General features: G+C 28.2%; 2 protein-coding genes across 2 annotated transcripts; one reads left to right on the top strand and one right to left on the bottom strand.

Moving 5' to 3' along the window:
• Positions 1-439: 439 nt before the first annotated feature.
• On the top strand, positions 440-4,951 carry LOC126845294 (uncharacterized). The gene is made up of 7 exons (XM_050583942.1): positions 440-739; positions 2,276-2,408; positions 2,747-2,820; positions 3,273-3,432; positions 3,757-3,830; positions 4,332-4,479; positions 4,798-4,951. Exons 1-7 carry the CDS (start codon positions 656-658, stop codon positions 4,854-4,856), a joined length of 732 nt encoding a protein of 243 aa, XP_050439899.1. The 5' UTR covers positions 440-655; the 3' UTR covers positions 4,857-4,951.
• A 3,572-nt stretch (positions 4,952-8,523) lies between these two features.
• On the bottom strand, positions 8,524-15,323 carry LOC126845296 (zinc finger protein 239-like). The gene is made up of 4 exons (XM_050583943.1): positions 15,274-15,323; positions 10,595-10,723; positions 10,157-10,261; positions 8,524-9,391 (listed from the first exon to the last, which is right to left on the bottom strand). The coding sequence occupies exons 1-4, from the start codon at positions 15,321-15,323 to the stop codon at positions 8,659-8,661; spliced, it is 1,017 nt and encodes a 338-aa protein (XP_050439900.1). The 3' UTR covers positions 8,524-8,658.
• Between the last annotated feature and the right edge of the window lie 102 nt (positions 15,324-15,425).

Genomic DNA, 15,425 nt, shown 5'->3' with positions numbered 1-15,425 from the left:
TATTATGTTCAGCTACGATGCGGAGCTGAGAAAGTATTGTTTATACACGGTGGGTTTTATCATTTAATTTGTTTTCGTGTATGTTGTAACTCATAATTGTTTTTAACCAATAAGTAATAACTTAAAGTAACTTAATTGGCCAAAAATATTTTATCCTTTCCCCTTTCAAACCGAGAAGTACTAACAAAAATATTACATATTTAAAAATTTTAGTATAAAAAAATTAAATTAAATAAAATATTCTTTAGACAAAACCTATCGAAAATCGTTGGCAATATATGCATATGTTTTGCACGTGAGTAAACAGTTTTACAAGTAAATTTACTAAGTTCTTCTAAAAATAACACCGAGAGAGTGCGTGTATGAAAAATGGCATACAATGCAAATAAAAACGTTCTTGAATATCTTTTTTTACTTTAATCGGCAAAACTTGATAGTTACAAATTTAAAATTGTTTTCAGTCCTGAAGTATATGTCCTTATAGTAGGTACTGCGCTAATTCATACTATTTGAATCACAGTCACCAATCAATAATACAATACTCAATTTACATTATAAAATCTTCATAAGTATCGAATAGTTTCTAAACAGTTTTTATTTCCTAAACTTATAATTTAACATTCTGAATCCGAGTTTATTTTTTTGATAAATTAACATGTATTTGAAAAGTATACTGTTTTTCTGCGTGGCGTCATTCTTTTTCCAATGTCAAGGTGTCCCCCCAACTGAAGAACAGCTTGTAAGTAAACAAGCACTTATTATTAAAAATTAATAATAAGTGCTCGTTCAGCGTTATACAGAGATGGACATTATTGAGAAAATTGTTTACCAAAATATTTATTTAAATCATTTTTTTATTAAAATGACCGATGAATAATTTTTTCGAAAGATTGACTCTGAATATATGCCAAATATAGGCCCGAGCCTACCCAACATTTTTTATATATGGGGCATTCTGAGTCAAATCACGCGGTCATCGGCCTGACCTCCTCAATTTTTTTTTTAAAAACTTCTTTTAGTTTAACATAATTTTTTGGAATTTTTTATCACTAATTTTTGCCCCAAAAATAGAGTTTTTTCAAGTTATTAAAAAAGGAAAAATTTTTTAATTTCAGTTTTTTTATTAAAAAAAGTTTTAGTCACTATTTTGAATTTATCATTTAGTTCTAATTTGAACGTTGAACGTACGACATATCTCTTATCTCATATCAGATAACAACGTAACAGATTAACATTCGAAATGGATCCCTTTGGTAGCTTTGGGCGCGTAACAGCGTAACAGCGTAACGCTTTTTTTGGTAACACTTTTTTTCGGTTATTCGCCAGGGTTATGTGCCAGAACCTAAGACATGAAAATGTCAAAAAAAATTTTAAAATTAAAATTTTCTTGGTAAATTTTGATTTTTTGCATATTTTAGGAGTATAAAGTGAAAAATTTTCCTTACGAATAACATTAAAAATAATAGGGAGGGGCATAGTGTGGGCGCAGTGGAGACCTGAGCTGCCACGCGGCATCTGAGGTTAAGCTATGTCCGTTGCTGCTTGATCCAGGATGGGTGACCACCCGGAAAAATTGTCATTATTAAAAAAAAAATAGAAATAAATCTCGGCCTACACTCGTTATTAGTCGAAAAGATTTGATTTAAGTCTCTGATTTTATGATAAAAATGTCAAAAATTTTAAACTGGTCGAAATCGATTTTTTTTAAAAAGTTACGTACAAAACCTCTATTTTTGGGGCAAAAAATAGTGATAAAAAATTAAAAGAAGTTTTAAAAAAAAAAATTGAGGAGGTCAGGCCAATGACCGCGTGATTTGACTCAGAATGCCCCATATATAGGGGAAAAAATTAATTATTAATAAGAATAATTATTAATAACTTTGTTTATCAATAGTTTAAAGTGGGCCAACCAAAAAAAAATTCCTAGTTACGCGCCTGTGTAAGTGCAAATTTTACTGTTCATCAGAAAACGTGAATTATAATTTTAGTGTAATGGTAACCGTACACGATGGTAATCGACAAAACTGCTCTCTAGGGGTCAATAATAGGTATTACACTCATGCCTTGGTTTTACTCGATAAAATTAAATGTTATCATACTGTTTTCGTACTTAAATCAAAAAATTAAAAAATTTGCACTTACACCATTGTTCCACTGGAGAAGCGATATATTGTTTAAAAAATGTATTTAATGTTCTTACAATCGCCAGTTACTCTTAAAAAAATATTTTTCACTTATACTGAACATACTTTAACACTTATTCTGAAAATTACAGACTATGATTAAAGAAAAAATCGCGTCAAAAGTGGGGGATGATGGCAAAATGGACTTTACTCAATTAAGTAAAGTATTACTCGAAATAGGACAAACAATCGACAAAAATTATGATGCAAAGGATATGGATTTCGGTAATAGATATTAGAAAAATGTTGACAAAACCATTTAATAATCAATTTTGTTCTTTATATAGCTAAAAATTATAAAAAAATTTTAACCAAAAAATCATAACTCTTAAACCAAATAAAAAGTTTAAAAAAACGGGTACATTTTGATGATGTACAAAACAAATTATAAAATGTGATAAGTCATTAACCAATATCACTATAAATATATAATGTGAATTGACTTTATTATTCTAAAATTACATTAACATAAAAAACAAATGTTTTGTAATTTTAACACGATACTATTCTCGATTCCCTTGCTGTTAAATTTGGTTATTTAAATTTATACTATGTACTTTCAGGTTTCCTTTATACAAATGACCAAGTTGAAATCGCCATCCTATCGTACACAACTAAAGGAACACCAAGATTAAATGTAAATAAAAACTATAAAACTATATTACAGATAAAAAGCTCGTTCGTTTATTTGTGTTGAGATATTCGAAATATTCAAACTTTTAATTCTCCCATTTAAAATAGGGTTAACACTTATAACTCTAAAAAGTATAGGTTTTTATTATTAGTATAAAAATTCTTAGCTTCTCGAATTATAACGTTTTTTTTCTCAAACCATAAAATGATTTTGTTACTGATTTCTTACATAAAAAACTAAATAAATATAAGAAGCTTACAAAAAGATTTCTTCCATTGTTTTAAACAGAAATGAAAAATTAAAATGCTGGGTACGCTTCAAAAAGTTCCGCGGGGAGGGGGTTTTCACCAAAGGTTTGTTCATAGTTTAACGTTTTGGTTCGCTAAAGCAGGATTAGTTTTTGAGTTAATTATAAAATACATTTTAAAATTAAATTCTTATTCTGAAAATTATAGAGATTGGTTAGTGACATAGTCGAGCAAATTATGAAGCAAGATGACTACGTAAAGTTTGATAAAATAAAAGCCATATGTGCCAAAGTAGCTAAGGAAGCTGACATAACAACCACAGACTTCGCCAGTATGGATGTGTTTGAAAGGCTAGAATTACAATCAAGTAATTAAAAATGTATAAAAATATTCAATAAATATGTTGAGTAAAATGATCAAAAACCATTGAAAAGATATCATCATTAACAATCAAGTGTAATAACTATAAAAAAGTATTGTTTTTTAAACTAAGAGTTAGTAATAAATAAAACCTAATAAAAAATTGAAAAAATTGGGACCTTATTTTTATTACATTACTATTCTAAAAACTACTATTATTTTAAATATTGATACTAAATATTGATGTTTTTCTAGTATACCACATAGTTATTCTCAACTCATTTGACCTAATTCGTTTATTTAAAAAATATATAATATTTTGTACTTTCAGACCGTATGTTTGGGAAGGATGAAGTTATGACCTATGCCCTAGCGTTTGCTGCTACAAAAGAACCTGGAATACGTGTAAATATAAACCATAATACTATATTACAGATAAAAGGCTTGTTAGGTTGGTTTTGTGAGATATTCAAAGTATTCAAACTTTCAAAAAAGTTAAACATCTGCCATTTTTTCTTTTCTGGATTCGATAGATATTGTCTTTCTCTTATACCTAAAAAATATGTACGTACTTCCCAATACTAAAACAGTAGGATTTTCATAGTAAATTATTTTTCCACTCATTATTTACATATAAAAAGGTATTTAATAGAAGAACCATTTTCGAACGAATTTTTCCAATTATTGATACAGTAAAAGAGAATTTAAATATAATATCTTCTCCCATTTTTTACAAAATATGAAATCAATACGTTAACTACTATAAAATTGATGTTTTTTTTTTGCATATAAAAACTTATTTTGTGTGTTGTAGATAGCAGTTTTTATTTCGCTAAAGAGAAATCAGTTTTATTTGTAACTTGTAATACACTATTTAATTTCTAATTATTACTCTTATAATAATAGGCAATAATAAAAAAAGAGATCCAGCGTCGTGATGGTTGTCTATTCAAATATTATGAAGACATTATAGCAATATGCATGGAAGTAAAAGCTAAAGCGCATGTACCCATGGAAATACCCACATATGAGCAATTCATAGAGACATGGAAAAGTAATATAACAATAGAGTAGTATTCAATAAATGTGTCGAGTAAAACGTTCAAAAACTATTGCAAAAACATTATGATAATAAAATTTGTCATTTTTTTTTTTAACTTAATATTAAAACTCGAAAATAACTAACAAATTAAAAAACTTTTTTGATGTACAAAAAAAGAATTAGCGTGAGATACGTGATATTACATTATTCAACTCGTACGATTATTTGAAACAAAGACGTTTTTTTTAGTGTAACATTGTTATTTTCAACTCAATTGGCCTGATATGTTTGTTTACATAATGTATAATAATTCATATTTTATACTTTCAGATGGAGAATTCACAGCTAAAACAGCTGAAAAACTCATCATTCGAAATTTTTTTTTTTAGTTGTTAACTGTTCTCGAATTACTGCATGTATGTAATATTTCACATATTCACATACAAATGTAAATTTGATTGATTAATATACTATTTTGCTCTTATATTTCGTTACTATTTATTGTATTATTACCGAATCCCAGCAGATCAGTCCACGGTTCAAACCCGTAAACAAAACCAGTGACTTTGTTTTGTAACCAGTCACTTTTTATTCTGTAAAAATAATATTTAAACATTAATACCAATTCAAGTAACATTTCGAATTTGTAAGCTTCGTGAAATTTTTAAACACACTTTTGTTATGCTAATTTCTAATTAAGTCCAATAGTCTGTGTATTTGAAGAAAACCAAAAACCATAAAAGGAAATATCGCATCAATGAAATTAAGAACCTCTTAAGCTCTACATAGAATCTTAAGTACACATTGCTTATTACAATCTAGCTTTTCTTAAAACGAAAACACTCTAAGTAAAATTCAAACAAATTTTCCCAAGTTTTTGCCATTTTCATGAAATTTTGTCCATATTATTTTGGCGGTATGCAATTTAAGTGACACTATTTCAAAATAAACCAATAGACTTTTTTGGTAAAAATTATCATTATCAATAGCAGTAAACATGTAAATTTAAAATTATATTATTGTATACAATGAAAAGACTAAGACTTTACAATTTGACATTTTCATATCTTTGCTCTGGCACATAACTGAAAAAATTATAACGAAAAAAGCGTTACCCAAAAAGAAATGGGGATGAAGAAGAGGTTAGGGGTGGGAATTAACTGTGGCAAATAACCGAAAAGCAAAACGAAAAAATTGTTCCAAAAATAAGCGTTACGCTGTTATCTGATATGAGATAAGAGATATGTTGTACGTTCAACGTTCAAATTAGAACTAAATAATAAATTCAAAGTAGTTTAATTCTCGATGTTAAGTTACTTTTGACCAGATAATAAACCCTACAATTTTAGCCACAAACTTGACGTTTTAATATACTAGCTTGTTACCGCTTGTTAATATACTATATCATTTTCTATAATTCCACCACTACTCTAAATTTATTCGGTACTTCAACGAGACATAAAAGTGCTCTTTCGTGGTTGCAGACTCGGCTTTGTACATTTTTTTGTAATTTTAGGTTGGGTTTCCGTTAACTATATAAAAAATATTCATCATTTTTGCTGAGAGCTATTACTGAGACAAAGGATATAGTATAAGCATTTATTTGTAAATACAGAACCTCAATTTAATACTTTCTAACTTTACTGGTTTATACTGTGCTTGGTATGGACTGTACTGACTTGAAAATACAAACTACCGATTTGCATCGAAGCGTTTTTTCGAAAGTGATTTTATCACTTTCAGATTTAAAAATTCTTGTAAACCTGTGACCTCCCCGTCCCCACTATGCCTCAACCTTACTGTACTGGTTTTTTTTTTGCAAAAACGTAGTGGACCAACTAACACATATATAATGTCTTGTTATATTTAGTTGGGATGGTGACGATTCATGTTACAAAACAAAATGCAACTAAAAACCTTTTCATAGATCCATAAAATGTAAAGGTTGGGGTAGTGAAACGAGTTTTCCCATTTAAATATATTGGAAAATCGCCGGTTTTACTGCCCCACCCTGTATATTAATTTATGTTATTTCTAAAGAAAAATTGAGTTTCTAACATTTAAATAAAATTAAATCGTATACTGGTACTGTGATGGAGAATAACGAGATAACAACAGTGGTTTTGTCGTGTCAGAACCATTAAGTGTCTTAATAAGTACACGGATCGGTTTTTTCCCAACAAATCGTGTATCTACTATAATCAGTAACACGATTTAATCGTCTGTGATATCATGTAATAAACATAATATTATGATACCGACCACTGGTCCTAACCTAACCTAACACGGGTCAACGTTACCAACCGACAGTTTTTAGCGTCTCTTCGTTTCTCACATCTGGTACACCGTGTTTGTAATTGGTCCAGTATTAAAAAAGTTACAGTGTATACAGATAAAAAAAAGCTCACATCAGAATAAAACCAATACCTTCGCCGCTCTGCATCAAAGCTAACACATTTTTCTGAATTTTTAAGTAAAAGGCTTCAAATTATATGTTTTTGGGGTCGGTGATTACGAATTCAATATCAGTTTTTAAATTTACTTAGCTAAAAAAAATTGAATTTGTGTAAACTTAAAGTCAAAAGTGGTACTTGAGCACAAAACTTAAAAGTATCATTCTGCATAAGTATACATAAAATTGTTTTAATGATTTGATACATTTTTTTAAGATTTTAGGGTTTTTTGTTAAAATGTACGCAATCTGCGAAAACACAGTTTTCCGGAAATTAAAGGAAAACTGTAGTGCCGAATTTTTTTTCCGTTTAATATATTATAGATACATATAAGTTCTAACTACTGGCGAATTTTCAATCCAAAGATCTTAAAATTACAGCTAAAAACCCCAAAAAACTTGTAACCCCCCTAGGGGATGTGAAATGGGTATAATTTAAATTTGATTTAACTGACGTGTACGGGCATACCAAAAAAGTATTCCTAATAAATTTAAACTCAATCCGAATCCTTTTTTTGAAATTATAGCCAGTTAAAATTCTAACTTAAAAACTCGAACGGTTTTTTTTTTTGTTTTTTCAAATTTCGACTGTGAAGAAGTAAATTTTTTCAACTTATTTCCCCCCCTCCCTTCCTCAAAATACCAATTAGATAAAATTTGTAATTTATAGAGTTGCTACTCGAAGTAATTGGTCCAGTATTAAAAAAGTTAGTGTATACAGATAAAAAAAAACCACACAGAGTAAAACCAATACCTTCGGCGCTTTGCATTGAATCTAAAATTATATTATTAATTAGATATATTATAAACCATCTCATGAAGGCAGCGTTGGGCCTTCCTGGCCCGTTAAGCTACATGATGATGACGATGAAATATATTATTATATTATTGAATTACTCAGACATGATGCTTCGTCTAGCTCATTTCCAAAAATCAAAGGATCTAATACGTTTCCATTTACGTCTTTTTTTTCGTTGTGGTTTCCCTATGTTCAGCGAATACTTTAACGGCCACTCCTCAACAGCATCAAAGCGTTAATTTGAAAGTGATTTTATCCGAGAGGACTAGTGCAGTAGAATATAGGCAACGGAGAAATTAAGGCAGATCTCAAAATACAAAAATAAAATACGAATTTGAGAACCCTCGTTCTACGGGTTAAGCCTATTTGTTGTTTTGCCTTTAAACATTGTCCATCTGCTTTCAACACAATAATGTAAAAGAAAAATTAAATGACAATGCTATAGGGAAAAAGTAAGTGTAATGGATAATGGGTAATTAAGAACCGACGGTGTTTATGCCAAATAACTCTTCTATAACCCAGTTCCTACTAAAAAGATCTTATTAGTACACATATTTTATTTTCATAAAACTAACTATCTTTTTTACACAGCCTAGTAAGTCAGGTAAGTGTGTTTAATTTCCATTTACCTTTAAAGGACATCGTGACTGTAATAAAAATGCATTTACTAAGGCACATTACGCGGGAAATTTTTCCCTTAAACTTAAAATTAAGTTAAAATAAGTAAACATATATTTTAACATAAGAAAGTGAGATCTATTTACATACTTAATTTTTATTTCTACATCAATAACGGTTACAGGCTCTATTTTTGTACAATAACATATGTTTCTATTCCAAAGTATTCTACAAAACGTGTTGTGCAGTACATAATATATACAATAAACTAAAAAAAAAAATGTTTATAAACTTAGTTTAGAATCATTTTTTTTCTCAATTTTTACACTTTTTCGACCCAGTGTGTCCTTTTATGCATTATGAGATGACCCGGTTGTGAGAAAGCCTTTAGGCATACTTTACACTGAAAAGATCTCTCACCAGTGTGAGTCATTCTATGTTTGTTAAGATAACTAGATACTGAAAACGCCTTGAAACATAATTCACAATTGAAAGGCTTCTCGCCCGCATGTGTCCGTTTGTGCAGTTTAAGATTTTCATGTTGTGAAAATGTCTCCAAGCATATTTCACACTGAAAAGGCCTCTCGCCCGTGTGTGACCTTTTGTGCGTTTTAAGATATCCAGAATATGAAAATGTCTCCAAACATATTTCACACTGAAAAGGCCTCTCGCCCGTGTGGGTCCTTTTGTGTGTTTTAAGATTTCCAGACTGTGAGAATGTCTTTAAGCATACTTCACACTGAAAAGGCTTCTCGCCCGTGTGTGTTCTATTGTGCATTTTTAGACTTCCATACTGTGAAAATTTCTTCAAGCATACTGAACATTGCAAAGGTGTATAGCCCGTGTGCGTTTTGAGATTACCAGATTGTGAGAGTGCTGCTTGTTGTGAGAACACTTCGCATTGAAATAGGTTTTCATGTTTTTTGGGTTGTGCGAATGTTCTTGAGCATAAGGTACGTTGAATTAGTTTCTCGTTAGACATTATCAGTTCTTCCTGCGTGGATGGCTCTTCTTCAGTAAAAAATCGGTCATGTTTTATTGTATTGAATGTATCGCTAAAACAACATAATTTACAATTTATTATGGTAGTGAATTGTGTATGTTTAAACTTAAAGTTTGAAGTTTAAAACAAAATAAAAAACATAATTTTTTTAAGAAAATAAAACAAAATATTTTTTTTAAAAATCACACACGAGTCAGAATCTTTGGAGTTGAAAATATACATCACAACTGTACTCATAGTGATCATTGTTTAATAATTTTTATTTTTATAGGTATACAAAATAACCAATACTTAATGCATTTCATATTAAAAGTCTTGTGATGATATTTTTTTGGGGGTATTTTGATGATTGAATGTACGACACCACAAGGATATTTTTAACTATGAAAATTCAAATAGTAGTAATTATTTTTAACCTATTCATGTACATTTTTATTAATAGCTAATTACATTTGGATCGGTTTTATTTCTTATATGTGAACCTACTAATGAATAAAGTAATATGATTTTTATAAAATGTACACAAACGGTACTTTTATGCAGTTAAGGGCCAAAAAAAAATATTGTGTAGCTTATTAATACACTATAATTACGTTTTGGTATCATATGATACCTACAAGAGCAATGATGAGCAACAATTTGTTTCTGCTGGGTTTCTATTAGATTTGGCTGGTTGACCCTTTCGAATGAGATAAAAGAAGAAGAAGATGTAAAGATAACCAAGGTGTGCGTGGAATATACAATATGTATATGGCCGACCTCAGTGAATAGATAGAAGATAAGAGGTGTAATATTAAATTTAAAAAAAATTACTTACCCAGTAAATAGCGGTTCTGGAACTAAAAATACCAAGTCAGAACTATTCACGGCTTCAGTGTTTTCAATCTTAATATTTTTTGCATCGAAGTTTGATTCGACAAAACTTAAACAAAACAAAAATTTAGTTAGTGATCATACATGTTACATAACCGTATCCTCAATTTCTTAAGACCTTAAGGTAGACAAGCATATTGTGAATAGAATAAATAAACAATAATTAAATAAAAATAATAATAATAAATAAACAATAATATACAACAATAATATACAACAATATATAATAAACAATAAGTATATGGGAAAATATCGGATTCTGTCTAAAGAACACACAGTTTCTCTTAAAACTAATGGACACAATTAAGTATACGGAAAGTTTACCTTTTAAATGGTTAAACAAATTAAGGTAATAATTTCACTATCAAAATTATGGACTCACTCAGTATAATGAAGGTCCAAAAATTCTTCTTTTACAACTGATAAATCTTCATTTTCTTCTGTTTTTATCTCAGATTTGAAAAAATGATCTTTATCGACTTCGCCGACTTCCAATTTAATTGCGGATTTTCTAACAACAACAAAATAATACGTTGTGTAAATAATACATGTCTCCCAGAATATGTGTTAATGGAGTCAGTTATTATTTCTTAACTTCTAAGATAAATATAGACAAGTAAGTTGTAATTACGATTTACTTATTAAATGAGAAGTAAGTATGTATGTAAAAAATATGTAGTACTTAAATCTTAAACTTATTTATCATAGTAGTTTATAAAACTGTATGCACAGAATAATACATTAATTGCAATCGTATTATAATAATAATAATTATAATTATTCATTTAATCATAGATAAAGTAGTACATTGAAAGCGAAAATTAATTTAAATTGTAATGTCACCATAATTTTTTATATAAAACTAACGCATACACAATGTGACACCATAGTAAGTTTCAATACAAAACAAAATTATTTACATAATATTTCAATCTATGAATGCTTTAAGACATTCATAAATTCAATTTTGTTTATCTTTTAAATTTTAATAATTTTATATTTCTTATTTAGCATTTTTAAAACTTTTAAAATTAAAACTATTATTTTATGATTAGGTCTTAAAATATCAAAATATACCCAAAAATCTATTATCGGCTCTTTTTTTTACTTAACATACACATAGTTCATGTTGATAAAATCTAGTCTCATAGTAGTAGATTTAAACTACATTTATTATAGCATAACCACTTGGTTTTCACTTATTTTTCACTAAACTAAAATCTTTATAATCGTACCAGTGGTGATATTTAAATCAGCAGTAAATTTAGACTGGTTACTGTCAGTAAAAGTAACAAATGTAATAATAATTCTATTATCCGTCAATTAAGTTATATTATTTGCAAGTCCTCTATTGGGTATTATTATGTACCTATACTACTGTGTATAATAACTAGTTATTGTATTTTCTATTAAAGCCCAATATAATTAATATAACAATTGATACAATAATTAATTTATTCTCTAATACTATAACATATTTTCGATTTCATATCGTAGCTCATACAATCAAGCAATATATTAGTCAATTGTATCATATTTTCAGCAATGTTTTGTATATTATTAAAAATATATATATATAGATTTTATAAAACTGTATTGCTGCGTTATAAAATATTATAAAACTGTTACCTGAATAGTTGTGGGCATGATTCATCTTGGTAGATTTCTTTTTTTATTTCAAAAAATTCTAAGCCAAAAAAACATATTTTAAAAAAATCATTATATTTCTTTATCATTTTATAAATATTTTTACATTTATTGATTTTTTAAATATTCTTACCGACAACGTCTGTTCTTTTTCCGTCCATGATTAATAAAATATGTTTTGGTAAATGCTTAATAGATACAAATAATAATATAATTTTAAAAAACCTGGTATAGTGTTCGATACGAAGTAAGCATAAAATGCAAGTATGAACGATTTAGGTATGCACAGAAAGAAAACAACAGACCGATCTATATGTTATAGTTGATCAAAACAAAATATAAAAATGGTTTCGTACGATTGCGGCTGTTTAAATAGAGTTTCTGTACTTGATATTGTATCTTTTAGGTGTTATTTTACTTTAATAATAATAGTTGTTTTTAATGTTTAACTATTATATCACGAATGGGAAAAAAAACAGATTATGTAAAATTTGTTCAAAACAAACTGTGTGATATTGCGCAAAATTCTAAATAAAAAATTTTAATTATTTTCCGAGAAAATGAGTGCCCTATATTAAATGGATTATTGTTTTTAAAAACCAGAAAAACATTTGTGGAACATGAAAGTAAATAAAATACTTTTCACCACAAAAAGTTACACTTTTCAATAAAGACACCTTACACAAGTCTATATATGTATTTCAATGTAATAATCACCATCCAAAAAAGGCTATGCTTTTTCAAATAGAAAGCTACGGTTTCCTTGATAATTTTCCAAACCTCGGTATGAAAATAATAATTCCAAATACATTTAAGTATTCTTATCTAAAAATGTATTATACTAAAGAATACCTCTAAAAATTATTTTTCGAAAAGCGATTAACGCCACTATTATTATTGGGTCATTTTTATCGATTATGAAGAATGTTTGCAATTTTTAACACACAAACACTGTGAAAAACAATACCCTGTTAGTTCCACATCAGAGCAAAAACTAATGCACTTGTGCAAATATCAATGTTTGATCGCAAAAAAAAAACACTTTCAGTTGACGTTCTAAGAAAACTAGAATATTTTATTTGACCAAACGACAGAACTTGGAGAATTCCTTCAACAAGGAAATAGTACAGTATAATGCTATTGTTATTGCAGAACTAGAAAGATACTTGGAAACAATTTGCGGAGATAACAATTTTTTCAACATTAAATCTAATCTTTGTGAACATCCTATATAGTTGAATTCTAAAAAAACTAAAATGTAAAAAAATAATGACCTAAAAACAAAAATATATTCCATGTTATTCAGTGCAAAATGCTCACCTTAAAAGAGGAATCATTTTCAGTCTTTTTCAGGCCCTAACTCTTCTCTTATCACTAATATCTTATCATTTATTTCTTATCTCTTGTTTCTAATTATGTATCTCTAATCTCTTATCATTTAGCCCATATCTCTTATTATTTCTCTCTAATCTCTCCTTATTTATCTCTTACCAATTATCCCTTTTCTTTTATCTCTAATCAATTATGTCTTAGCATTTATCTTTTATCACTTATCCTTTATCTCCGGTCTCTAATCATTTTTGTCTTATCATTTTTTGAGTTAGGGGCCGAAAGGGACTGAAAATAATGTGACTCCTCTTTTAAGGTCAGCTTTTTGCACTAAATAACAGGGCATCTTTTTTTTTTTTAAGTCATTATTTTTTTACTTAACTGTCGTAATCTTCAATTTTTGACTTATCGAAAAAATGGAAAACGGAGGGTTTATTTGGAGGTCCCCCAGATGTCCAATCACCTATTACTTACCTTTCATGCTGGAACACCCTGTATAGTGGACATATAGTTTTTAGAATATGCAAAAATCCTTCGTTTTCAATTGTTTTAAACGATACATTATCCTAACAAATTTAGTAATTTCTTTTGTTCGTTTTATTTTGTAAAGTTAAAATATCTAAAATAATATAATTTTCAACGTTATAATATGTATAACATAACAATATTTTTTGGGTTATGTTATCCAAGTAACATACGAGGGGCTGGGTGCAAGAAAGTCATTTTCACGGAAAATTTTATTTCGAAAACTAAGCATTAAGGAAATAAGATAATATTTAAAATTAAAAGTAATAAAACGTAAAATTTGTATTTGTAATTTTATTTGTATACTTTTAATTATTATTATTTATTTGTTTATTTAATATTATGTTCATATTATTCAAAAGTTATGAATAAATTAATAAAATTCAAGTTCTTTAATCATTTTAATTGAAATAGAATAGGTAATTACTGTTTGATGCAAGAAGGGCATTTTCGTGATTAAATATCTCTTTTATTTAAAACTTAGTGGACACAGAAAAAAAAACATAATTATTTTCTTTAAGATTCGATCTTTCATATGACACAAATTGTATAACCATGTGAGCAGATCCAAAAGAGTGTCATACATTTGAAACTTTAACTTAGTTTATCTCAAAATACGTTTTTCTAGAAAATGCCCTTCTTGCACCCAGCCCCTCATATCATTTTAGTATTTTTATTATTGACTTATTTACATTATATAAATTAAAAAATGTAATTACCTTCAATTTGTTGTTTTTGAGACACTGTAGCTGTACTATTAACGTCATATCCGGTTAGGTAAAACATCGATTTTTTTTATGTACTGAGTTATTTTAAAGAAATATACAATTTAATGAATTAACACATGCTTGCAAGAAAATGGATTTTTTTTTTACTGAGATGAAGCTTAATTGTAAATTTTATACAAATACCCATATTGTACCTATTTATGTAATCCAGATTTAGCCAATTTTAATAAAATAATAACTAAAAAATATATAGTCACAAAAGCAACTTTTTTTATAGCAGTCTTGACTTTCGTGTAAATGTGTAAAGTAATGACAAACAAAACTATTTACTTATTCCTTTAAAACTATGAAAATAGCTGAGGCTCTAGCCGTACTAGTGTTATTAAATTAATCTAATATAATCATATCATTAAAATGAGGTAATATTGTTTAACTATTTGATCCTTTTTAGGTGATCTTCCTTGTTACAAATATTTTTTTTTAAATTTAAATTAATTGTGTTATTTTTATGGACAAATCAATAAATAAATTCGATACTAGGTTAAAAACAAAATAATCTTCCTCTGTGCCCCTAGAGGACCGAACTTAAGTCTACACCCGGTCAATGATAATTATTAATAGAAAAAAAATGATTGAGTAGGAAAGCAAAAAGCTGGAATCGTCTTAATAGTTGCAATGTGAACGTAAGCAATAAAAATAAAATGTAATTAATTATCAACTATTGTAAACAAAAAAAAGTTTTTTTCTGTCAAATGACTATCTTACTCACATCGAATATTATGAAAATACTACATCATGCACGTTCGATCCATTTTTTTGCTTTTATACCTACATCATCGTCAGGCTAGGATCCACCGGTTTTTTGAGTTTCTCATCGCTCATCTTGAACCTCGTGGGTCACCCAACCGTGATAAGAGTACTTTATCAGTGATTAGAGAAGCTTATCGGTGTAGATAACGCGTTATCTTAGTGATAAGAAGTCAT

The sequence above is a fragment of the Adelges cooleyi genome, unplaced genomic scaffold, assembly GCF_023614345.1.
Source record: "Adelges cooleyi isolate 19-005CV unplaced genomic scaffold, UGA_ACOO_1.1 ACOO_flye_CR_arks_rails_tigmint_CR_PRNA_736, whole genome shotgun sequence".
In the NCBI taxonomy this organism is placed as follows: domain Eukaryota; kingdom Metazoa; phylum Arthropoda; class Insecta; order Hemiptera; family Adelgidae; genus Adelges; species Adelges cooleyi.
The sequence above is the reverse complement of the archived record's forward strand: the minus strand, read 5'-3'. Positions and strand labels throughout refer to the sequence as shown.

Bases quoted from the DNA above. Each gene is read 5' to 3' on its own strand.
- LOC126845294 (XM_050583942.1), top strand. From the start codon at position 656: ATGTATTTGAAAAGTATACTGTTTTTCTGCGTGGCGTCATTCTTTTTC. The intron at 2,821-3,272 runs GTAAATAAAAAC...TGAAAATTATAG, and splicing joins AAGGAACACCAAGATTAAAT to AGATTGGTTAGTGACATAGT. The intron at 4,480-4,797 runs GTAATATAACAA...TTATACTTTCAG, and splicing joins ATTCATAGAGACATGGAAAA to ATGGAGAATTCACAGCTAAA.
- LOC126845296 (XM_050583943.1), bottom strand. From the start codon at position 15,323: ATGAGCGATGAGAAACTCAAAAAACCGGTGGATCCTAGCCTGACGATG. The intron at 10,262-10,594 runs GTGAGTCCATAA...GTTTTGTTTAAG, and splicing joins TTGGACCTTCATTATACTGA to TTTTGTCGAATCAAACTTCG. The intron at 9,392-10,156 runs GTAAGTAATTTT...ATGTTGTTTTAG, and splicing joins CCAGAACCGCTATTTACTGG to CGATACATTCAATACAATAA.